Below are 24,838 nucleotides of genomic sequence, written 5' to 3'. Positions count from 1 at the left end.
AATTTGACATTTAATAGTTACTGATTTCTCACAAACATTAGAAATAAACCTTTGACGAGAATTTACTACACACTGTGGGATCGAGTGTATCATCATCAGCCTCCTTAGAACAAGGCCAGAATTTTGGCTTCTGACTAGTCAAAAGCAAACATTATTTTAAGAAGGGGGAAAAAAATAAGAATTACTTTTGTGGTATAATTCTAGAAAAACAAGTCTTCATTAATGAAAAATTCAAGGAAGTAGAAAACAGTATATAGTTAGTTGTAATTTTATGTGATCCGGTTTTTTAATCAATGATTCCCAAGTTTGGCATAACAATAAACATCTTTTCCAGACTTGTTAGCATGGGTTTGATAGTCTCCAGCGCACACACAGGGGTGCCCCTCCCCGCTCTCTCCCGCCTCTGAGGCAGCTGATGTTATCAGCCACATCCTCTCCAGAGCAAAGAGAAACCCCTTGGACCACAGAGCCCCGGGGGCCCAGATGCCTGCGGTTGGTGTCTGTGGAAGAGAATTGTCGCCTTGAGAATTGCATGTGGTAGCGGCTTATTTACACTCTCCAGAAAGTGCCTGGCGGCAGTGCCGGCCTAAGGCTGGTGCCAGCTAGGGCCTGGTAAGAAGCGTGGTGTCCAGCCTGCATCCCGGCCCTTTCTCATGTCTCGCCCCGTCCCCCACCCCGTTCAATTCCAGGCCTTGCCGTGGACAGCCCTCAGCCTCCGCCCTCCACCCCGAAGAGCCCACTGAGCCTGAGCCCCACGTTTCAGGTGACTCTGGGCCCCACTGGGCAGGGCTCCTTCCCGCTCCTGAGCCCCGGCCTTAGCGACGCTGGCGGAACCAGGATGGACGATGAGGAGCCGGAACGCAAGGTGGGCACTGCCCCGAGCAGCAGGCGTGACGCTGGTGGGCCTGGGTTTGTAGACTCCTTTTTGGGCCGGGAAGCCGGGGGTGGGGCGGGGCGGGGGCTCTGGGCACACACACGCCCGCCTGCCCAGGGCCTGCGGGCAGAAGGACGCAGTGGGCTGGCCTCCCTAGAGAAATCACTCCTGAAACCCTCCTGTCGCTTTCAGGGACTCCGGGACCTCTGAAGGGGAGCCTGGCCAGTGCGCCCCAAGTGCGGGGCCGGGTCCTGGGGACCTGGCGGGAGTGGGCAGGCCCTGGGGGAGCCCCCACCCCAGTAACTGCGAAGAGTGTGGCGCGCAGGGAGGGTTTGCTGGGGACCCGTCTGGTCTGGGGCCAGGGGAGGCTCGGGGGCTGATGGCCGAGCGGGTGCCGGAGGGGTGCCCTGGAGTGTTGTTGCCAGGGGAGGGGTGCACGGGGGTGGGTTCAGGGTGGAAGGTGGAGGTGACCCCTGGCAGGTTCTGTCTGCAGTCAGGGGTGAGAGCGGGGCACGGGCTGCGGGGCCGGGCCGAGCGCGAGCCCGAGGACAAGGCCATGGCCAGAGGCGGCGGCCCCGTGGCTCTGGCCTCCGGCCGGGCTGTGCCGTGGTCGAGGCGGGCAGGGCGAGGAGGTGTGGGAGGGGGCACATGACGAGGGACAGAGAGTCGGGGAATTGGACGTTTGGGGAAGACAGTGGTTGAACTAAAGAGCTGTGGACTGAGTGGGCCCTGGGGGCCACGGAGAGGGGAAAGCCAGGAGCCACCTGTCTGTCCCCTGCACAGCACAGAGGCCCCTGGGACACAAACCTGCAGGAAGCTGGGCCGGGCCCAGGCGGGGGCCCCCGCCGCGCAGCCGTCTGTCCTGCCGGCAGCTGTCGCCACGGCCACCTTAGCACCCCGTGTGTTTCCTCCTGAGCTGGCCAGAGAGCATGCTGGGCCAGGGCCGCCTGGGCCCGACCCGTGGGGTCCCTCAGCAGCCGCACCCTCCCAGGACGGGCAGCCTCGGGCAGACTCCTGTCCTTGTGCCGGGTCCCCTGGGCCCGCTTCCGGGACGGCAGCCCCAGAGGGAAGGCCCGCCGTGGTTGAGGGTGGGTGCCGGCTGGCCTCCCGCCGAGGGCTACCCTGGTGGTCAGGGCCCTGCGGACGGCGGCCTCCTCCATCTCAGCCACGCTGCTTCCGTGCCGTGACTAAAAGGGCTTGGAGGAAAACTGTTTAAAACATGGAATTTTACTGTGTTACTTTCTGTGTGAGCACGGTCGTTGACCTTCAGGTGGTTCCGTGGGGATGCCTGACCCCTGAGGGTTAACTGGGCTGATGGCGGGTGGCCGTGGCCTTCGTTATCCAGACCTGGTCGTCACAGTGCCCGCACCTCCCAGAGCGGGGCCCCGCCCGGGCCCCCTGATGTCCCGCCCTGCGGGGCTGCGGTGCCACGTGTGCCCGGCTACGTGTAACAGCCGGGGTGGAGCATGGTGGGCTGCCGGGGCGGCACTTCCTGCACCTCTGCCCCCTGGGCCAGCCCAGGGGCCGGCGCTGAGCACGTGTGCGCATGCAGGCAAAGGGCCCGCTGTGCTCTGCGCTGCCTTGGTGAATCAGCGTCCCCAGCAAAGCCCCAGCCCCCGAGATCTTCTGATGCCCCCCCCCCACTCCCACAGCCCCTGGGCAGCCCCTGCGTTCCTCAGCCCCTGGGTGTGCCCGGGGCATGTGTGTCTGGCTGTTCATCTGTGTGGAGAGGTGGGGCCGCGACCCCGCCCCCAGGCGCCTGCCCCTCGGGAACATGCCTGAGGCTGGTTCCCAGAACCCCCTCGTTGCCGGCATCTCTCACTCACTGCACTGTTTCTCCTCCTTTCTAATAGAAGTTGGTGAGGACCAAAAACATTTGAAACGTACGGAAGCTGAAGGTGGCCAGTGTTTCTTCCAGGTGCAGGTGTGAGGCTGAGGGAACCAGCCAGGGCACCATACTCGGGCTCTCGGCTGCTCTCTTCAGAGACAGGTGGCAGGTGTCGGCAGAAAGCACGGTCCCCTCCCGGCATCCCCTTTGGCCATCCAGCCTGGCCGAGGCAGAGGTGTGGGTGGGCCACTTTGCCTTCTCTCCACTGAGAGTTTCCTCTGAGTTTTCTTTGTGCCGGAAACGAGCCAGCCCAGGCCCACAGACAGGCTGTCCACTCCTGGCATCGCCACCTGGTGGCGCCTTCAAGGCTGCCGTGACCCCATCAGTGATGTGCTGGTTTTCGAACGCCTCCCCCCGCAGGGGAGGGCCTGGTCTGGAACCTCCCGTGACCTGTTTCCTTGGCTGGTACGCGGGGTTAGAGCAGGACCCCGGGCCAAGTGCGGCGGTCAGGGAGCCCCAGGCCAGCCATTACAGGCTTGGGCGTCCAGGCGGTCTGGCCACAAGAGGCCCAGCCTCCTGGACTGTGAACGTGGGCCTCTCAGGGCAGCTCTGAACCCACAGAGCTCACTGGGCACGTCACATTCAGGTGGAGATACAGCACCTTAAAGAGGTCTTACTCAATTTGAATTTGAAAAAAGGCAATTTTTTAAATGGCATGAAGCCAAAAAAAAGAAAAAATGAAAAGGTGACCGTGTTGCTCTGTGGAGAAGAGAGCCAGAGCCCTGGGGACCAGGCCTCGGGACTCGGGGGAGCGGCTGCCAGGACAGAGCACCCGCGGCCGCAGAGCAGGCTCACGCGGCAGCTCCCACTGAGCCAATCACTGGGGAAGAGCCGATGTGGGAAGACGGCAGGACGTGGGCTCTGAAGGGCGCTGGGCACAGGGGCTGTCCCTGGGGGCCGAGAGGGCCGTGCCCGAGAAGACCTTGCCTTTGTGGTCGCCTCTCCTGCATTTCATCTAGGGGAGGGGTCACAGGGAAGAAAATGTGGGCCCCCCAGTGTCAGCCTCAGGCGCAGCCTCCCCTTCTTAGCGGCAGACCCCCACGCCAACTTGCTTCTCCCTGGCGTCTAAGCTAAAGCACATCGACTCCCCACGCGCCAACCAGACCCCTACTCCTCCCCCACACACACCCCTCCCTGGGCTCAGCAGCTCTTTCCCTTGGCTTGGGCCCAAAGCCGCAGTCCTCCTTGCCTCGTTGCTCCCTCGAGCCTCCACCCATACCAGAACTTGACCCTGAGAGTTCCCAGGGCCCCCTCTCCCCGTCCTGCCACTTCTTCCCCTGTTGCCAAGCCCGGGCAGAAGGAGGCCTCCTGAGGAGCTGGGCCCTCCCAGCTTGCACCACCCCAAGACCTGTGTTCCTGCCAGTAACCAGCTTGCCCACTTTGTACCCACCTTGTCCTTGACCTTTGACCCATCTCCCATTACGGCGCCTCCAGCGCCAGCCTCTCCACAGGCAGCATGTCTGCTCTCCAGTGCAGGGATGTCCCACTTGCGGCCCGCGGGCCGCATGCAGCCCAGGGTGGCTGTCACTGCTGCACAGCACAAAATCATAAATTCAAACGTCATCAGACTATTGTGTGATTATGTGTTGCAACATTTTTCATGTGTGGACCAAGACAGCTCTTCTTCCAGTGCAGCCCAGAGAGGCCAAAATGTGGGGCAGCCCTGCTCTAGAGGCTGCGGCGGCCCCACCCCATCCTGCTCTGCCTTGTGTCCAGAGCGGTTCCCTGCTGTGCTGGGTGGCGTCCCCATTAGCCTGTGCCATGCCTCTTGCCATCAGCTCCAGGACAGGGACCTACGTTCCTGGGCCTATCCCATGTGCCTCTGGCACATGCATCTCAGGTGTTTGCGTGGCAGACATGGGGACAGTCAACCTCTGAAGTCCTCAGCCTGATGGAGCGGCAGCCACGCCAACACATGGGGACAGAGCAGGGCCGCTGTCTTCCAGCTGGGGAAGGATGGAGAAGGGGCCGCCAAGCAAGAACACTGAGAGCTGGGTGCTGGGTGTGGGGGGCCTAGGGGCTCAGCGGAGGCCTTGCTGCTCCTGAGGGTCGCACCTTCACTGACTTGCCTGCTGGCATCTGCACATCTGGCAGAGGCCCTGATGAGGATTTAAGAGCTCCAGAGCTGGGCCATATCTGCCTCTAAGTGTGTCAGCCACCCAGGGCTCTAACAAAGGGCACAGCTAGATTGTACACTGTTTGACAGTTTTAATGACTTTTTGTGAGTTAGGCGTAATCGTTTACAACTGCATGTGTGCATATATACACTCAAGTGTCTGTGTGTTAACCAGCTACAGTCTTGGCAGTGATGGCTGGACAATCGTTTCATCACAAAACCAGTAATAATATACGTTTATGTTTGAACAGCAATTCTTTTTTCAAACAACATAAAACGACAAAAACACATGAAGGAGTTACAACTGGACTTATGTTTTTACTCGGAAGGAAATCTTTTCAGGAATTGTGGATGAAAACCACGTGACAATGTTAACGAGCAGAAGAAAGTGTGTGTTATGAACATCAGTGACATGGCCGACAGACACGTGCTCACTATCTGTGCTTCTTGCAGTGCCCAGGAGCGGATGAGGCCTATTTCATAGCAAAGGAGATTCTCGCTACGGAACGAACATACCTGAAGGATTTAGAAGTTATTACCGTGGTATGAAAACTAAGTACTTTATTACTTTGATTTTCTTAACACTTCTTAACTCTAAACCAAAGACAGAAGAGCCCTCCTAAGAGCTCTCAGTCATCACAAGATCTACATGTATTTTGTTTGGTGAAACATATTTGCCTTAAAGAATATCTAAGTCAGATCAGGATATTAGGTAAAACTGGGAATGTATCCATTTCAAGCTTTTCATCCAGAATTATTCTCTTATATTGTAAAAACTTGGTGGCCAGTCAAGAGGACAAGCATAGCACTGATGTGAGCTCTCCTCATGGGGACTCAAGGGTCAGGGCTGGGTGTACTGTGGCCACAGACCCTCAGGGGTGAGATCCCTTAGTCACACCGAGCTCTTCCTGCAGTGGTTCCGCAGCGCAGTAGTCAAGGAGGATGCCATGCCTGCAGACCTGATGACCCTGCTCTTCTCCAACATAGACCCCATCTATGAGTTCCACAGAGGCTTCCTGCGAGAGGTGGAGCAGCGGCTGGCACTCTGGTAACACCTGCCCATGCATCAGCCCATGGCAGCCCCTCCCCCTTTGCCACCACTGCTTTCAGGAACTTCCCACCCTCAGAAACTTAATTCACAAAAACTGTTATTTCACTGAGGTATATTTTTAAAACTTGTGGGGAGGAGTAGACATACAACAATCACTTTTATTCATCGTATTCAGAAGAATGAAACGAGTTAAAAGTATATGATTCTGTTTTTCCCCAATGACTATCTTGTAGAGAATGACCAACACATAATGATGGTTTCTGTCAAGTGCAGGCCTCCCGCCACAAAGCCTCTCATTGCTGTTCTGGCTGTGACTGCGACAGTTGGTTACCCTAGATCATCACAGTTAGTCTCCTTAGCTTTCTCCAGTTTTGATCATATTTATCCATCTCTACTCCAGGGAAGGACCTTCCACTGCCATCGGCACTGGCAATAATCAGAGAATTGGAGACATCCTGCTCAGGAATATGCATCAGTTAAAGGTAGCACGTGTTTATATGGTAACTGTAGACCCAGCAACTGACTGCGCAATACCAGTATACCCCTCAGGACAGCATTTGCTCCAAAACAGTGTTCCACTCAGACAGTGTCCCCCTCAGGAGAGTGTTTCCCACAGGACAGCATCACACTCATGAACGTGTCCCTCTCAGAACAGCATTTCCCTGAAGACAGCGTCCCCCTTAGAACATTGTTCCCCTCAGGACACCATTTCTTTCAGGACAGTATTTCCCATAGGAAAACATTTCCTTCAGGACAGCGTTCCACTCAGGAGAGCATTTCCCTCAAGGCAGTGTTCCCTTCAGGGCAGCAATTCCTCAGGACAGTGTACATGCTGTACCCCCTGGACAGTTTCCCTTCGTGACAGCATTATCTCAGGAAAGCATTAACCTCAGGACAGTTTCCCCTCAGGACAGCATTTCCCTCGGGACAGTATCCTCCTCAGGACACCATTTCCCTCAGGACAGTGTCCCCCACAAAACAGAATTTCCCACAGGACAATGTTTTCCTCAGAACAGCATCTCCCTCAGGAGAGTGTTTCCTTCTGGACACTATTTCCCTCAGGATAGCATCCCACTTAGGGTAGGGTTCCCCTTAGGACAGTGTTTCATTCAGAACAGCATTTCCCTCAGGACAGTGTTCCTCTCAAGACAGCATTTCCTTCAGGACAGTATCCCCCTCATAACAACATTTCCTACAAACAGCATTTCCTTCAGGACAGTATTTTCCTTAGAAAGCATTGTCCTCAGGGCAATGTTCCCCACAAGACAGCATTTTCCTCAGGACAGTGTTCCCATAAGGAAAACATTTTCTTCAGGACAGGGACCCACTCAGGACAGCATTTACCTAAAGACAGCATCTACCTAAAGACAGCATCTCAAGACAGTCTCCTCAGGACAGTGTTCCCCTCAAGACAGCTTTTACCTCATGAAAGTGTTTCAATCTAGATAGCACCTCCCTCAGGAAAGTGTTCCCCTCAGGACAGCACTTCTTTCAGTACATTGTTCCCCTCAGGGCGGAGTCCCCCTCAAGACAGCGATCCCCTCAGAACAGTGTTTTCTTTAGGATAACATTTCCTTCAGGACATTGTTCCCCTCAGATCAGCATTTCCCTGACGACAGCTCTACAGTCAGGACAGTGTCTCCCTCAGGACAGTGTTCCCCTCAGGACAGCATTTACCTCAGGACAATGTTTCCCTTGAGGGCAGGGTTCCTCTCAGAAGAGCATTTACTTCAGGACAGCATTACCCTCAAAGAGACTCCCCATCAGGACAGTGTTCCCCTAAGGACACCATTTCCCTCATTCACCCTCAGGACTGCTCCCCACAACACAGCATTTCCCTCAGGAGAGTATTTCCGTCTGGAAAACATTTCCTTCAGGACAGTATCCCCCTCAGGATAGCATTTCTTACAGATAGCATTTACCTCAGGACAGTGTTATGCTCAGGACAGCTTTTTCCTCAGAAAGCCAACCGCTTTAGGACAGTATTCCCCTCAGGACAGCATTTCCTTCAGAACACTGTTCCCCTCAGGACAGGATTTTCCTCAGGACAGCATTCCCCTCAGGAAAACATTTCCTTCATGATAGTATCTCCCTCAGGACAGTGTCTCTCTCAGTACACTTTGTCTTCAGGACAGCTTTTACCTCAGGACAGTGTTTCCCTCCCATCGGTATTTCCCTCAGAATAGCATCTCCCTCAGGGCAGCTTTCCCCTGAGGACAGCATTCCTTCAGGACAGTATCTCCCTCGTATCAGCATTTCCCTCAGGACAGCGTTTCCCTTAGACAGAGTTGCCCTTAGGACAGTGTTCCCCTCAGGAAAACATTTCCTTCAGGACAGGGTCCCACTCTGGACAATGTCTCCCTCAAGACAGTTTCTCTTCAGGACAGCGTCTCCCTCAAGATACTGTACCCCTCAGATCAGCATTTCCCTCACGACAGCTTTCTGGTCAGGGCAGCATTGCCATCAGGACAGTGTTCCCCACAAGACAGCATCTCCCTCAAGACAGTCTCCTCAGGACAGTGTTTCCCTGAGGACAGCATCCCCCTCATGGCAGTGTTTCCCTCAGGACAGTGTTCCCTTTAAGACAGCATTTCCTTCAGGACATTGTTCCCCTCAGGAAAGCGTTTCCCTCAGGACAGTGTACCCTTCAGAAAACATTTCCTTCAGGACAGCGTCCCTCTCAGGAGAGCATTTACTTCAGGACAGCATTACCCTCAGACAGACTCACCATCAGGACAGGACATTGTTCCCCTCAGGACAGCGTTTCCCTCAGGACAACGTTGCCCTCAGAACAGTGTTCCCCTAAGGACAGCATTTCCTTCAGACAGCGTCTCCCTCATGACAGTGTTTCCCTCTGGACAGCATTTCTCTCAGACAGCATTTACCTCAGGAGAGCATTTTCCTTAAGATAGTGTCACCCTCAGAACAGCATTTCCTTCAGCACAGTGCTCCCCTCAGGATAGCATTTCCCTCAGGACATTGTTACCCTCAGGACAGATTTTTCCCTCAGGACAGTGTTCCACACAAAATGGCATTTCCTTAGGACAGAGTTCCCCTAAAGAAAACATTTCCTTCAGGACAGTGTCCCCCCCTCAGGACAGCATTTCCTTCAGGCAGCATTTACCTCAGGACAGCATCTTTCTCAAGACAGTTTCTCCTTAGGAGACCGTCCCTCTCCAGACAAGGTTGCCCTCAGGACAGCATTTCTGTCAGGAGAGTGTTCCCCTCAGGAAAACATTTCCTTCGGGACAGTGTTCCACACAGGAGAACATTTCCCTCAAGACAGTGTTCCCATCAGGACATCATTTCCCTCAGGACAGCGTCTCCTCAGGACAGTTTCCCCTCAGGACAGCATCTTTCTATGACAGTGTTCCTGTCAGGACAGCTGTTAATTCATGACAGCGTTTTGCTCATGACAGCATTTCCCTCAGGACAGTGTTCCCTTCAGGAAAACATTTCCTTCAGTATAGTGTGCCCCTCAGGACATTTCCCTCAAGACCATGTCACCCTCCGGACGGTGTTCTCTGCAAGACAGCATTTCCCTCAGGCATTGTTCCCCTCAGAAAAACATTTCCCTCAGGATAGTGTCACCCTCAGGACAGCATTTCCTCAGGCAGCATTTACCTCAGGACAATGTTCCCCTCAGGACACCATCTCCCTCAGTACAGGGCCTAGTCAGGACATTTCTATCAGGGCAGCATTTCCCTCAGCAAAACATTTGTCAGAGCAGGGTCCCCTCAGACAGCATTTCCCTCAGAACAACGTCACCCTCAGGACAGTTTTCCCCACAAAACATTTTCCCTCAGGACAGCATAGCCCATTGGACAGTGTTCCCCCTCAAGATGATATTTCCCTCAGGACAGTGTTCCCCTCAGGAACACATTTCTTTCAGGACAGCATTCCCCTCAGGACAGCATTTCCTACAGACAGCATTTACCTTTACCTCAGGACAGCGTTTCCCTTAGGTCAACATCGCCTTTAGGACAGCATTTCCTTCAGCACAGTGTTCCCCACAGGACAGCAATTCCCTCAGGACAGTGTTCCCCTCAGGGCAGCTTTTTCTTTTTCCTCAGAAAACAACCACCTCAGGACAGTGTTCCCCCAAAGAACAGCAGTTCCCTCAAGACAGCATTTCTCTCAGGACAGCATCCCCCTCAGAGCAGCATTTCCCTCAGGACAGAGTACCCCTCAGGATCAATTTCTCAGGATAGTGTTCCCTTCAGGAAATCATTTCCTTCAGGACAGTGTCCTCATCAGGACAGCATTTCTGTCAGACATTTACCTCAGGACAACGTCACCCTCAGGACAATGTACCTCACATTTCCCTCAGGACAGTGTTCTCTCAAGAAAACATTTCCTTCAGGACAGCGTTCCCCTGACAGCATTTCCCTCAGGACAGTGTTTCCCTTAGGTCAATGTTGCCTTCAGGACAGCATTTCCTTCAGCACAGTGTTACCCTCAGGGCAGCTGTTTCCTCAGATAGCAACCGCCTCAGGACAGTCATGCTCCCCTCAGAACAGTGTTCCTTCATGACATCAGTCCACCCAGGATGGCTCCACTCTCAGAGCAGTGTTCACCGTAGTACAGTGTCCTCCTCAGAAACTCCTTTCTCTCAGAATAGTGTTCAAAGTACCATGTTCATCAGGACTGTGACATATCAGGGCAGTGCCCCTTCAGAGCAGCATTCCCCTTAGAGAATTCTTTTCATCAAGACAGCATTGCCTTCAAGACAGTGTTCTCCTTATGACAGCATTTTTGTCAGGAGAGCATCACCCTCAGGAAGTTGTTCCCTCAGAGCAGCAGCCCCTCCGGATGGCCTTCGCCTCAGAAGAGCAGCATTCTCCTCACAACAACCTTCTCCTCCAGACGGTGTACCCCTCGGAGCATATTTCTCCTCAGGAAGCTGTAACCCTCAGGGCCGCCTCAGAGGGGAAGAGTGTGCTGTGGCTGGCTCTCCTGAAGCCCAGCTGTGATTCACGCAGGGACCCGGGCCCCCAGCTGGCCCCTGGTCAGTGGCTGCTGTTCCTGCTGAGCTTGCCAGCCTGGAGCTGCTGCCCAGAGCCTTTCAAGGCTGTTGTTGTCAGGGTTTTTCCTCAGAGGCACTAGTTTCATGAAGATGTGCCAAGGAAAGTGCAAAAAGAGTGACTTTAGGTAGCCCAGGTCAGTCCCGTGGGGGAAGCAAAGTGTCTTCTCGTCAGGACAGGTTATCACAGGTGTTGGAACCAGTGGGTGGTGCTTTCACTGCCCAAGTGTGCTCCTCTTGCTAAACAGGCCTGGAATAGGCCTTCCCTGTTCCCACATCAGTCCTGGAAGCTCTGGCATCCAGTCCCGAGACTCGAGTTCTGCCTCCGTCTCCCAGCTGCTTGCATCACTCCACATTCCCACGCCCTTGCTGTTGTGCCCACTCGCCAGGCCAGCTGCCACCTCCACCTCAGGCCCTTCCCACCTTCGGCCCAACCCTGCGAGATCCTGACACCCACCAGGCCCCAGTCCGTGCCAAGAAACCTGAGGGACCTGCAGGGTTGCTTGCTTCTCTTCAGATCACCCTGCCTAAGAGCTCCATTCTGCTCAGAGCCCCATTTTTAACCCTGACACTTGGTTTTTTGAGCTAGGTGGCTCGTTATTAAGTTTTACCTATCCCAAAAGTACTTATACAAATTTAAAATCAAGATATATGTAAATCTGTTTGAGCAGATTATACCACATAAGTTATCTGTAACATTTAATGTTAGAAACCTTCTAGACAGTAAGGACTAGTTGAGTTTAATGTGACTGTGAAACACTCCAAATCCGTACATGTGCACACTTGGATTTGTGCTGCGAAAATGTCAGGAGTAATTATTCCCTCTCTGAAAACTGGGTCGACACCCGCTTTGCTGCACTCTGGAGTGTAGGTAGAGCAGCGTGTCTGAGGTCTGAGGCAGAGCTGGGGCAGGGCATGTTTGCTCCCTGCCCCGAGCTCACTTTCTGGGCTACAGGAGGCATGTACAGCCCTCTTGGCCTCAGGTCTTCGTGTAAAGTGGAGGGAAAGCCCTGGCATGTAGCTCAGTGTCGTCCCACCAACAGAAAGGTCACCAGTTTGATTCCCAGTCAGAGCACAGGCCTGGGTTGCAGGTTTTGTATCCATGTTGGGGTGCAAGTAAGAGGCAACCAATTGATGTTTCTCTCTCACATTAAGCCCTCCCTCTCTTTGTCCCTCCCTAACACTCTCTCTAAAAATAAAAAAATAATTTTAAAAAATCAAGTGGAGGGAAAGCCCTTTGTCCACTCACTGGTGAATGTGGTAGTGATGGGTGTGGGCAAACCCTGTGTGCAGCCTCAGGTGGGGCAGGACGAACTCCACTGAGGCTGGAAAGTCACCCGGGATTTCCGGCTAGTGTGTGACGTCCACACGGGGAATGCCAGGCAGGCTGCTCACCCACTGGACCCCTGCTCCCAGGTCTCCTAATCTAAATGGCCCACTTTTGTGCCTCAACAGCAGTTTACCGGCTACTTCCAAAGGCATGATGAGGTCCTGACAGAACTGGAAAAGGCAACCAAACACTGTAAGAAGCTGGAGACAGTGTACAAAGAGTTTGAGCTCCAGAAAGTCTGCTACTTGCCTCTGAACACGTTCCTGCTGAAGCCCATCCAGCGCCTGGTGCACTACCGCCTGCTGCTGGGACGGCTGTGTGGGTACTACGCACCCGGGCACCGCGACTACGCCGACTGCCGCGGTGAGTGGGGCCAGCAGGGCGGTGAGGTAGGAGCGTCTCTGGTAACCCTGAAGGCAAGGTGTGTGGGTTCCCCACAGAAGGGCCACGTGTGCAGTGGTCAGAGCTGGCCAGGGCCCCCCCGCTTCCCTCCGGCTGATGGACACAAGCAGGCCCTGGGTCTGAGCAGGGTCTGTCCGTCAGCGCCCGCCCCTGGGCAAGGCCCTGCTCTGCTCCAAATCTGAAGAGCGTAGTGAAGGACTCTGCTTGTCCTGGAGGGGTCACAGGGAGTGGACACTGTGACCAAGGCAGAGCCCCGACAAGTGCACTGGGGGTTGGAATGACCTACTACCTGTAGGCATTTCTGTCCTGGAAGCCGTGGCTCCAAAGCTCAAATGTTTGGTCCAGGGTGGGCAGTTAGAAGTTTCTGACATAAACGGAGTTTGTGATTTTTTGTGTTAAAGGAACAAAGGAACAAAGGAACAAACCCTGACCCTTTTTTTTTAACCCTGACTTTCTTAACTTACAATATGACTTCTAGTTGTAGGATAAATTTAGCACAAGAAATCTGTCTATCTGAAAGGTTTTACAAGTGAATTCACCATCATCATTAAAAGTAAAAAATAAGTGCTCACTTCAACAGCACATACCCGACAGTGGGAACAATACAGAGAAGGTTAGCATGGCCCTGCACAAGGAAGACATGCAGAAGCATCCCACGTTATTTACAAAAAACCAAACAAACCAACAAAAAACCCTAAAAGATGAAAGACTTGCACTTCCTTCTAGCTCGTCTCCCATAGTCATAAATGGGTATAAATAAGATACTTTCTGATATACGAGAAACAAAAAGGATCGGATGATGTTGACAACTCCCTTCTTCATTCTAAAAGCAAGTGTTTTGTGTTTGCTATAAAGAATTGTCAAAATACTCATCCAGGCATTTTCAGGGAAATAAACGTGCAGCACATTTACACGCTGCCCCCTCTCAGCCTTGTCCTGAAGTGGGGGCCCCTCTCAGCTTGACCCTGAAGATGGGCCTCTGCTCCTCCACTCAAGGAGAAAATCACAAATGCTTTGAAGGTAGAAATTATTTAGACTTTAAACTATAGTGAACGATTTTCCCTGAAGAACAAGAACCGCTTTGCCTGTAAATTTAGTTATTTATATAGATTGTTCTTTCTCTTTCCCACACCCAAGGGCTGGATAGTCAGTAGTTTGGACTGAACAAATGCAAGGTCGGGTTCATCTGCCAGAAGCCGCACTTGGTGTGCCTAACAGTCAGAAACCACGGGTGGAGTTTGAGTAGAATGTTCCTTGAATTAAAACCGACTTTTAAAATGCCAGTTTCGGTCACAAAGTCGGGGTGCTGGGGAGAGGTCTGTGCTGCCTCTGGCCCGGCCGCCTCTGCTGAGGGTCTCTTCTCACAGACGCCCTGGAGGTCATCACGGAGGTGACCGGCACGCTCCAGCGCAGCCTCGTCCGGCTGGAGAACCTGCAGAAGCTGACGGAGCTGCAGCGGGACTTGGTCGGCGTGGAGGACCTCGTCGCCCCCGGCAGGGTGAGTGGCTGGGGAAGGGCTTTGACCTGGTCACTTCGTTGTTTTGGCTGAGATACAACCCACGTGCCACAGAACTCTCCGTTTCAAAGTGTGCAACTCGGTGGTTAATATATTTACAAGGCTGTACAACCATCTAGTTCCAGAACCTTTCATCCCACGAGAAAGAACCCCAGGCGTGGTAGTGGTCGCTGCCAGCCCCCGCCCCCGTCCCCGGCAGCTGCTGACCTGCTTCCTGTCTGCCGGTCTCACCCTCGGTGGACACTTCTCAGAAGCGGAGCCTCCCAGGGCGCGGCCTTGGCTGGGCTGTCACTCAGCATCATGGTGTTGGGACTCGCCCACGTTGCAGCGCGTCAGCGCTTCATTCCTTCTGTGGAAGGATAGCCCCCCGTTCTCTGGGCACCCCACATTCTGTGCGTCTTTCCTCTGCTGATGGACATCAGGTGGCCGTCCCTTGCTGGCCACTGTGACTAGTGCTGCTGCGGACACTTGGGTACACGTCCTGTGGGGACCAGTGTGTCCGGTGCTCCTGGGTGCGGGAGTGGAATGGCTGGGTTCCGGGCAGGCCTCCGCTCACCGTTTCTGAGGCGCCGCCCGCATTTCCCTCAGCGACGGCGCCGCTCTTTGTGCCCAGCGGCCGTTGTCAGCGCCCCGGTTCCTCCGCATTTTGTCTCTTCGGTTCCAGCCATCGGACAGTGCGTGGGGCGTCTCGTCGTGGCTGTGGCTGCGTCTCTCCGAAGGCTGTCGCCAGGCCTTTGCCTCTGCGTGTTCTTGGCCGTACGTAGGCCTCCCGTGGAGAAAGTCCCGCTCAGACCCTTTGCTTACGTTTCAATTGGGTTGTTTGTCTTCTTCCTTTGAGTTGGGACGTTCTTTATCCACTGTGGACACCAGGCCCTTAGGAGAATATGATTTCCAAATACGTTCTCCCGTTTTGTGGGCTGTCTTTTCACTTTCGTGATGGTATCACTTACAACACGAAAGTTGTTAATTTTGAAGAAGCCCAATTTATCTCTCTCTCTTTGTCTTTCTTTTCTTTTCTTTTCTTTTTTTTACTGATCATAGCTAAGAAATCATTGCCTAATCCAAGGCATGAAGGTTTACCCCTGTTTTCTTCTAAAAGAATCTTTGTTTTAGCTTTTACATTTACATTAGATCCATCTTGAGTTCATTTTGTGTGTGGTGTGAGGCACACCCAGCTTCATTCTTTTCCCTGTGGATGTCCAGTTGTCCCGGCAACATTCGGGTTATTGCCGAAGCCCCGCTCACCCCGTGTCCTGTGTCTCCCGGGCGGCCGACCTCCGGTCACGAGCACTTTCGCTTTGATCTCAGCACTGTCGGCATAAGAAGTGTTTCATTCATCACACGGGGACGCTTTCTGTCTCAACACAAACATGCGTGTACTGGAGGGTGGCTGTGTAAATCACGCTCTGCATTAGCCTCATGAGAAGGAGGTGCTGAGAACGCGGGACCACACACCCAAAGAAACAAACTAGGACTAAAATACGCAGGAGGGCCAGGGCAGCCCCCGCCCGGTTCCGGGGCCTCCGAGGGGCGGTGCTGCAGGCTGGGGGCTCGGAGGCGCGCAGGGCACTTGTTACACGTGGTCAGTCTCCTGGTGCCCCAGTGTCTGAGAGACGGCAGCCCCGGGAAACCGTCGCTGAAGGGACCAGTAAACGAGAGTACTGTGCAGAGCAGGGGTCGGTGGCCTCAGGAGCCAAGGCTGGGACTCGGGCTGTCCAGGTCCACAGCCGCGTGGCCTGGGCCCCACCTCTCGGCCATGGAGGGTCCTGGGGGCGGACGGGGGGAAGGACGTCAGCTGCTCAGCCAGGGCCTTGCATGCAGTAGGTGCTGTGCTGCTGCCCTGATGGCTGTTGTTAGTCAGATCTCTCTAGTCCTGATGTTGCGACCCAGGGTTCCTGGTCTCCTGAGTTAACTGTGGGCACCGCTCAGAGACAGAACCCACACTAGCACTTCCGCAGAGGTTGTTACCCAGGTAGAAAGCGCATAACCAGCTACAAAGATAAGAAGTGTCCGGTATCCAGGGGGCAAACTGAGAAGCAGGTCCCACGGGGAAGGAGGGGGTGGGGGGGCCTGGGCTCAGCGGGGAGATGCCTGTGGCTCTGTGATGCACAGCCCTGGGGCAGAGACGCTGGGAGGGGCTGCCGTGGGGCGTCCTGGGTCTCCGGGCTGCAGCTGGCTCCGCAGGGGCGGGGCGCCCGGCAGGCTGGGTTGGCGGCCGCGGGAAGGGACTGTCGCCCTGGGAGCGGAGCTGGTTGGGGGCCCCCAGGGCCGGGCTGGGGCGGGTTGGGAGGGAGAGCCAGACAAGGACGCCTCCCTCCCCTGGCAGGGCTGACGGGAGGGTTATTTCCTCCTTGCGCTTCACTCTGTCCCTCTGAGACCCACTGAGGCTGGGTCCTGGCACATGTGTCCTCAGGGCGTGAAGCTCCCTTTTGCCGGAAAGGAACAGCAGAGAGTGAAGGGCCCCCACACGTGGCTCACCCCGGGTGTCCACAGCACTGCCAGGGCGCTCGGCTGCCGCTGTCAGCGCGGGGGGCTGGGGCCTCTTTGATGCCTGTGCCCCCCGAGGCAGGTGTGTGGGGCCCAGGTGGCCTCTGTTCGCGGCCTCGGCCACGTGCGCCCACACGGGAGGGAAGGTCGAGGGTGTCCCTGGGGTCCTGGAGGCGCAGTCAGGCTCCGGGAGGAGCGGCAGCGCCCTACCCGCTTCGTGCTTGGGCCCCACCTCCCCCTTCCACAGCAGGCAGCCGGGCACACAGGCGGGCGCAGCCGCTCGGGCCCAGCGGGGCCTCCCTCCTGCGCTGGGGAGCCGTCGCGTGCAGGGCCCCAAGAACACGGCTCCACGTCAGCACTCGGGGGAGCCAGGTGTGCCCCTGCTCCTCCCCCCCGTTTTTCTCAAAGTGGAACTCATGTCATGTCTGTGGCTGAACCTTCCAGAAGCTTCTCCTCAGTGAGAGCAGCACCCTTTGCTTTACTTGCCAGTCGTCAGCACAGCTGCCTGCGGTGAGACAGGGCCGCAGGTGCTCAGCCGAGTTTGGGAACTGAGTCAACGGGCCCCTAGGGAGGAGCTGGGGGACCGAGGGGAGCGGGCAGGAGAGAGGAGGCGGGGCGGCGCGGAGGGTCGCCGGGCGTTTGGGCGCCATGGGAGGGTTGGGCAGGGCTTGTGAGGGGCTCACCGAGGGGCGCAGAGAAGCCGCGCGCTGGCCGCGGAGGTTGCGCCAGGCCGGCACGAAGGGGCCTCGTTGCTGTCTTTCAGGAGTTCATCCGGGAGGGCTGCCTGCACAAGCTCACCAGGAAGGGCCTGCAGCAGAGGATGTTCTTTCTGGTAGGTGGGGGGCAGCAGCCATGCCAGGGGGCTGTGCCAACGCTCCGGGGCAGGTGGGCAGCCTCAGGGGCAGGCAGGACCAAGCGAGGGTCACAGAACGCACCCCAGGCTGGCTGCCCCCCGCATCCGGGGCCGTGGGCAGCTGCCTGCGGGACGGGCAAAGCCAGCAGGGAGAAAGCCCCACGTATCTGCGGTCACGGGGGTGCCTGCTCCTGCCGAGCTGCCGCGCAAGGGCGCTGGCTCCCCAGCTTTGACCCCGGGAGCTGAGGCCTCCCAGCGAGTCCCTGCTGCCACCAGCCCTCCTGTCGTCGAGGCCGTCCTCACACCCAGTCACCGGTCCGGGCCTCAGTCTCCTGGGCGAGGGGACAGCCCAAGACGCCCACTGCCGCTCTTGGTTACCAGTCGCCTCTGCTCAAAAACAACTGTAGGAATGACATAAAGATCCCTTTTTTGCCAAAAATCTCTAGCAAGCTGAACAGATCTGATAGCCCCTTAGGGCCCTTGGAGTTGAAGTTGGTCTGACAACCGAGACGCTGAAGCCCTGCTGCCTTTACAATGCGTTTCTCTAAAGCCGCCCGCTCAGTTCTCAGATGTGCTGCTGTACACGAGCAGAGGCCTCTCGGGGACCAGCCACTTCCGGATCCGGGGCCTCCTCCCGCTGCGCGGCATGCTGGTGAGTGCCGGGCCGGCGGCGTCCGCCTGGGAAGCACCTGCTGGGTGTTTGGTCGGTTTCCACCTGTCGCCCTCATGGCTCTCAGTGCTCGAACGGCCCCTGCGGCCCCCCAGACTCAGCCCTGGGGTCACCGCCAGCCCCTGCAGGGCCGGCCCCCAGCTCTCCTTGTCCACCTGCCGCCCCAGAGGCCTTTGGTGGGAGACACAATGAAAGAGCCCGGGCGGCACGGGGGCCCCTCGGCTGCTGTGGGGGGAGGGGGCTGCACAGGTTTTGAAAGAGGAAACCGCACCCCAAGTCTTACAGCTGTGGAGCTTTTACTTCTTTGGTTTGCGTCCCTTTTCTCTGAGGCAGGCAACTTTGGGCCTTCGCGGCGTCGTTAGTTATTCCGCACACGCACACACACACACGCACACGCACCCCGCGGCCTGAACACAGGCGGCCCCCCGCCAGCCGGCGCCCGGCTGCTTCCCTCGCGTCCCGTGCGGGGCCCCTCAGGGCGTCTCTCGTGCGACCTCCGGGTTGCCCTTTCACCTCCGTCTCCGCCGTGTGGCTGCCGGGCCGGGGCTGTGTGCGGCCCCGCTGCTCCGGAGCACCCCGCCCACCCCACCTGTCTGATGAGCCCCCGTCCCCCACCGCCACAGCGCCCACCTGACGACGTAATGTCTCTGATGGGCAGAAATTCTTCATTTTTACGTGGCCCGGCTTGTTGGCCGCCTCCTTCGGGGCCACTGCTTTCTGTGGCCAGGGGAGGGCACTGCGTGAAGGTCATGGAGGGGCCCTGCCCCAGACGTCCACGTGCCCCCCTCCCTGCCCCGCCCTGGGAGTCTGCCCTCAGCCTGGAGCCCGTGTTTGGGAACCGTAAAGACAGGAGGCCGCTGGTCCAGCGGGTCCGGCTGCGGCGGGCGTCTCCCCCCGGGGCCCCCGCCGGGCCTCCTGCCCAGGCGTCCGTGGGTGGTCCGGCTGTGCCCTGCTCTTTCTGTGTGGCCTGCCAGCTTCCTCGAGGCGCCACGCCCTTCGGCCCTCGAGCCCCTCCCAGCTCCTCTCAGCAAGGAGGGCCAGTTGGAAGGAGCTCACCTGCCGTCACAGGAAACAGGTGCCCTGTTTCCAAGTACACTTTTACAATTTACACTTCTGTTATGGAAAAAAATAACTGACTCCAGAATGAGAGCCAATGTTACCACCCACAAACGAGCGCTGTTGGCCTTCGTGACGCGCCCTTCTGGCTCCACGTGGGGATCGATGCTTTTTGCCAGCGCCGTGGGTCACCTTTACAAGCTGTCCTGTGACCTGCGTGGGCTTTGCTCCGCAAGGCGTCAGCGCGTTCTCTCGTGTCCCGGGCCTCCTCCGCCTGCCGCGGGGAGCGAGGCGAGTGGCCCGCTTACCTGACTGACTCCCTGCGCTGCCCTCCCCAGCGGCATCTGGTGTTTCCGAATCAGCAATAGTGCCATCGCGTGCCTCTCCACACACTCCTCACCACATTCCTGAGACAAATGGCAAAATGCGTTGTTCGGGCGCTGTGTGCCACGCCCACGGTGTGAAGGGGCTGCTCCGCGGCTGTGCGAGCACCGGCCCGGCGGCCGGTCCCACCACGCGCATCCGGGGCGGCGCCTGCTGCTCAGCCCAGGAGGCCCTGGGGCTTCGGCCTTCGCCTTCTCCAGGGTGGTGAGTGGAGAGGGTCCCGGGATGTGGCCGGGGGGGCCGGCCGGGTGCTGGCCTCGGCAGCCCCTCTGGGAGGTTCCCATGTGTCCGCGCTCCGCTCTCCGCGGTCCTGCCACCCGCATTCGCGAGCCACTCGCAAAGACGCCCCCTGCCCGCAGTCAGTGGCGGCGTTCCCTTTGCCTGCGCGGGTTTTACCCTGTAGAACTGCGGTCCACCCAGACTGGTTCCTGGAAGAGCATCCGGCACGTTCTCACTGCGGGAGTGAATTTACACGTCTTTGCGGTCGCATCTGCCCATCTTTTTCCTTGGGTGTGTCTGTCCTTGGTGTGGGCTCTGAACGTTCTTCCTGAGGTTATGTTGGCACCTTATTTTCTAGTACATTTATGGTTTCATTTTTCTCAACTAATCTACCTAAAATGTCCCTTTGAACGTTATCATATTGGGATGTAACATTTCCTACCGTAGGAAGTTTATAACTGGGAAAGGCCCGAGTCAGGGGCCCCTCCCGAGCTCACGCCTCAGTTCTTGTCTCGCTCGTGAGAGACAAATTCAAGCAGGAGACGAGGGCGTGCGGTGGGAACGAAGTAGCAAGTTTACCCATGAAACGCATACAAGCACGAAGCTGCAAGCAGGCGCCGGCCCTTCCGAACGCCCACGTGCGGAGGAAATACAGTGGTCAGTGAGTTTGTTCTAAGTCACGAACCAGTGGCCTCATGACCTTGGGGTTCAGCGGTTACAGACCTCAGGCAGCTTCTAGGTCCCCCCTGTGCCCCCCCTTCTGAACCTAGGGATTCGTGTGCGGCTGCAAAGCCTTTCTTTCTCAGCTAGTGCAGGCTCTTCGTCTCAGTGAGAGAGGCTCCCTGTCCCGGCACAGAGGAGCCTCAAGGACTCCCCGCTCCTGTGTTGTCCTTGCCGGTGGCGTCCGGATGCCCAGCGATCTGATCGGGTCGGACTCGGGGCTGCTGAGTCCAGGAGGCACGTCTCCCTCCCCCGCCCTGCCTCCGTTTACTCCCTGTGCTGACAGGTTTTCCTGTTGCTCACTGGACCCTCCGTTTCCTCACTGACCTCGGAGGCACGTCAACAGCCCTGGTTTGGGCACCGGGGCTCCTTCGGGGCCTCCGGGGTGTCTGTCGCCCCTCGGTCCGCTCTCTCCTCCTTTGTGGTGTGTGGCACAGTCACTCTCCGGGGAGTAAATTTCACCCCCGATCTGTCCTCCTTCTAAAAAGTTTCTTGCTATTGTCAAGTAATTCCAATAAATTTTTTGGAATCATTTGGACAAATTCCTTCAAAAAACACCATTGAGATTTGTATTGAAATTATATTGCATTCAGGTACCACTTAACGACAGGGATGTATGTCTGAGAACGGTGTCCTCCTGTGATTTTTGCCGTGCGAACATCGCGCGCCCGCACACGCCGAGGGGCGCAGCCCTGCACGGCCCTGGGCTGCCCGCCTCTGCTAACCCTCAGGCGACTGTAACACGATGCCGTTCGCGTATCTAAACACAGAAAAGGAACTGCACCCACGCGGTATAAAAGGTACAGGTGGGAGGAAAAGATAAGGAAGTGGTAGATCAGAGCAGGGCGTGGCCGGGCGTGCGGGACGGGAGGTGCTCGGGGCGAGTCGCGCGTGGGGCGTGAGGGCGAAGGCCTGGCGGGCGCCGCCACGCGGCCGCGGCTTTGTGCACCCTGTTCACGGAGTGGCACGGAGCCTGCCGCGCGGCCGCGGGCAAACCCAGCCCAGGAAAACGGTGCCCACGAGGGGCGTGGGCGCCGGGGCTGCTGCCAGCGTAGCGCCGCTGCGGGGAAACCGGTGCTAACGGCAGGAAGAGCGCACCCGACGTAGTGGTAGAAGGCGCAGTGAACCCATAAGCCAGTAACAGAGTGAGTGACTGTCAACTGAGGCGCACTGTGCGCACCTGCCCTGCTGGGCCTTTCTGCCACTGGCAGGTGCGCGCACGCCAGCCTCGCCGCGAACTCCTGGTGACACGTGCGCTAGGGGGCCGTGCCTGCGCGGTCACTGGGCGGTCAGAACTCTTCAGCTCCGTCACAGTCTTAGGGGACCCCTGTCATATATATGGTCTGTTGACAGCAATGCCAAGCGCCACTTAAATGTAAAATTACTTAGCAACTTAGGGACAGACTTCCCACCTTGCCCGCCTTCTGCTGGCCGCTGCCCATGGTAGCTCCTGCCCGGCGTCGGGCCGGTGGCTGGGGTCCCACTGGCACACGGGGGCTGCCCGTTCGGGCGGGCGGTCTGTCCACTCGGGCTGGTCCTGGGGAAGGATGATGGCTCTTGGCTTGAGGAAGACCACGTGGTCATGTTAGTTTGACAGTTTCCTTCCGACTGGAAGAGGTATGATCAGAAGTAACACTTTGGGTGTTAGCAAAGCTGTTTTCGGCAGAGGAACGATGGTTGTTTTTCCTTTGACTTCGTGGAAGGGTTATTTCTCGTATTGGCTTCCTAATGTCTCACCGCCCTTGCCTTCCTAGAACCACCTCACTTGGTCACAGGACAATTTCCACTCTTTCAGGTTCGACTGGGTAATGTTTAATTTTGAGGTTATTTTACTTCATCGTTTGTAACAGATTATACTGTATCAGTTTTTCTTTGAGTCTAACATTGTTAGGTTTTGGTACCAAGTTTATGAAATGAATTGTCCAACTCCCTTTTTAATAATGATAATGCTCAACATTTTTTCCTGTGCTTGATTTTCAGCTAATAGTGCTGGACCCGCCGGTGAGTAGTGCGGCGCCGCGGCCCACAGCTCACCCGCTCGGGGGGCCGGTGCCACGGCTTGGGGACCCCGGGCCTCCCGTAGCCCCGTAGAGCCAGTGTAGACCGCACAGCACAGAACTTTCACGTCACCTGTGCTGGGCTTCGAGCTCGGCGCGAGCCAGCCCTGCTCCCGGCCCAGCCTCCGGCCTCTCCTCCCGCCCGCAGGTAGAGGACAGCGAGCACGAGTGGTCGGTTCCGCACTGTTTCACTATTCACGCAGCTCAGAAGACAGTCGTGGTGGCAGCCAGGTAAGAGCCGCCCTGTCTGCACCCCACGGGGCCCGGGGGCCCAGGAGGGGCCTTTCACGCGGGGGTGCCACTCCACAGCTGTCGGAGCGGCGCGGGGGCGCCTGGCCTGGGAGACCACCAGGGACTGGCCGTGGCACCGCCTGCTGCTCCCTGCCCCTCCCTGCCTCTCCGGCTCAGAGTGCGCAGCCGCAACAGGCCTGCGGGGGTGGCTGGTCTCCAAGGGCACAAGCGTGGCCCCTCAAGTCCAGGTCGTGCCAGCGGTGAGCGGGTGGCCGACGCTTCCCCTGCATCCAGGCCCCCAGCTGCGCGGCCTGACCGACCGGCTCAGGAGCAAGCGGCTGCCTCCCCTGCTCCCCCATCAGCCCCAGGGGAGGAGGCCCGAGCTCGCTCACCGGCACCACGGTCACCAGCACCAGGGTCACCAGCACCAGCACCGGCCGTGCGGTCCCTCCCCTGGAGGAGCCAGGTGTCCCCAGCAAGTGTCCCTCTCGGGCGGGGCCGCCGCCCATCAGGAAGCCCTGGCAGCTTAGCAGCGACCCAGGGACAACCAGTCTCACGTCCGGGACTGTGGAAACCGCGTTTCGGGAACACGCTACCCTGTAGAGAGCCCCAATCCACCCAAAGGTGTTGCCTTCCCACCACCTGCCCCAGGCAGCTCCCAGAGGGTACAGGCAGGGCCCCCAGCAGTGTCACCTGGACCCACAAAACTGGACCTCGTGCCCCCACCCCCAGCACTCGGCTGGAGAAGGAGAAGTGGACGCACGACCTGAGCGGTGCCATCGAGGCGGCCGAGGGCGGCAGCAGCGCGGCCCCAGAGCTGCCGCGCAGCGTGTGCGCCCCTCTGCGTGGTGAGTGCCGGCCCAGGCCCGGGGCCCTCGGCGGGTCCCTGTCCCCGCCCGCCCTTCAGCACTCCCACCCTTCCCCCAGCAGCCTGTGGCTGTGCACTCTGCCTGCTCTCTCCCCGGGGACCAGGCACCAAGGGAGGGCTCCCCGCTCCCCAGGGCGGCCCCTCCCCCTGAGTGGAGGGCGCCGTCCCCCCAGGACCCTCCGATGAGGCCTCTCTGGAGCAGGAGTCGGAAGAAGATTCCCGCGGCGCCTACAGCCCCCCGTCGGGGCAGGGCCAGCACCGGGCCAACACCACGGTGCACGTGTGCTGGTACCGCAATACCAGCGTCTCCCGGGCCGACCACAGCGCAGCGGTCGAGGTACACGCGGGGCTGGCGCGTGGGGCCCCAGGGTTTGCCAGGGCGCTGGGGTGACCGGGACCCCGGGGGCCTGTGTGCCCAGGTGCTGGACTGGCTGTGGGCGGTGAGCTTGAGGGCAGGAATGACAAGAGCCCCAAGCTCACCTGTCGGGGGGCCCCCGACACCTGGGGAGCACAAGAACAGGGGAGCCCCAGAGCCGCCCACCAAGGGGTCCACGCCTGGGTGTGGAAAGGTCCCCAGGTGTCCCCTGGGTGAGGGCACAGGAGTGCTGGCACCAGCCTGGGGAGGGCACGCTGCAGAGCCTGCTGCTGGGGGCCCCGCCCGCCCCCCCCCGCCACGTGAAGGGGCCTCCCAGACGCAGCTCTGTGTGGTCTGTGCCGGTGTCCTCACCCCACGCCGGGGCACGTGTGACGGTTGTAAGGGGAGAACACACTTGTTCAACCGCAGAGGGGGCAGCCTGTGTTCTGGGGCAGCACCCCTGCTCCCAGGGGACCCGGGGGGATGGAGCCAGGGGGGCGCGTGCCCTGGTGGGCTGGGGTCTTGGGACCCTGACTGATCACACTGTTCCTTTCAGAACCAGCTTTCAGGGTATCTGCTAAGAAAGTTCAAAAACAGTAATGGCTGGCAGAGGCTCTGGGTGGTCTTCACCAATTTCTGTTTGTTCTTCTACAAAACACATCAGGTAGGGGTGCTTATGTGGGCCTGCGGTGGCCCCCGCCCCACCCCAGAATCTCCGTACCCTGTCCCGGGGCCCCA

The 24,838-nt window shown here is 57.7% G+C and overlaps 1 protein-coding gene and 1 pseudogene across 1 annotated transcript in view; both read left to right on the top strand.

Moving 5' to 3' along the window:
* The window catches only part of FARP2 (FERM, ARH/RhoGEF and pleckstrin domain protein 2), an 83,023-nt gene that overhangs the window by 57,498 nt on the left and 687 nt on the right, over nt 1-24,838 (top strand). The window contains exons 14-25 of the mRNA XM_054570422.1: nt 690-865; nt 5,332-5,421; nt 5,793-5,926; nt 6,330-6,411; nt 12,408-12,645; nt 14,052-14,182; nt 17,451-17,519; nt 18,103-18,192; nt 22,795-22,877; nt 23,610-23,725; nt 23,919-24,082; nt 24,657-24,764. Of these exons, the coding sequence (XP_054426397.1) occupies nt 690-865; nt 5,332-5,421; nt 5,793-5,926; nt 6,330-6,411; nt 12,408-12,645; nt 14,052-14,182; nt 17,451-17,519; nt 18,103-18,192; nt 22,795-22,877; nt 23,610-23,725; nt 23,919-24,082; nt 24,657-24,764 (1,481 nt within the window). The remainder of the gene's footprint in view (nt 1-689; nt 866-5,331; nt 5,422-5,792; nt 5,927-6,329; nt 6,412-12,407; nt 12,646-14,051; nt 14,183-17,450; nt 17,520-18,102; nt 18,193-22,794; nt 22,878-23,609; nt 23,726-23,918; nt 24,083-24,656; nt 24,765-24,838) is intronic.
* On the top strand, nt 13,249-13,347 carry LOC129068283 (uncharacterized; annotated as a pseudogene).

The sequence above is a fragment of the Pteronotus mesoamericanus genome, unplaced genomic scaffold, assembly GCF_021234165.1.
Source record: "Pteronotus mesoamericanus isolate MK-2021 breed Mesoamerican mustached bat unplaced genomic scaffold, CSHL_Meso_final contig_203, whole genome shotgun sequence".
NCBI classification, from domain to species: Eukaryota; Metazoa; Chordata; class Mammalia; order Chiroptera; family Mormoopidae; genus Pteronotus; species Pteronotus mesoamericanus.
The sequence above is the reverse complement of the archived record's forward strand: the minus strand, read 5'-3'. Positions and strand labels throughout refer to the sequence as shown.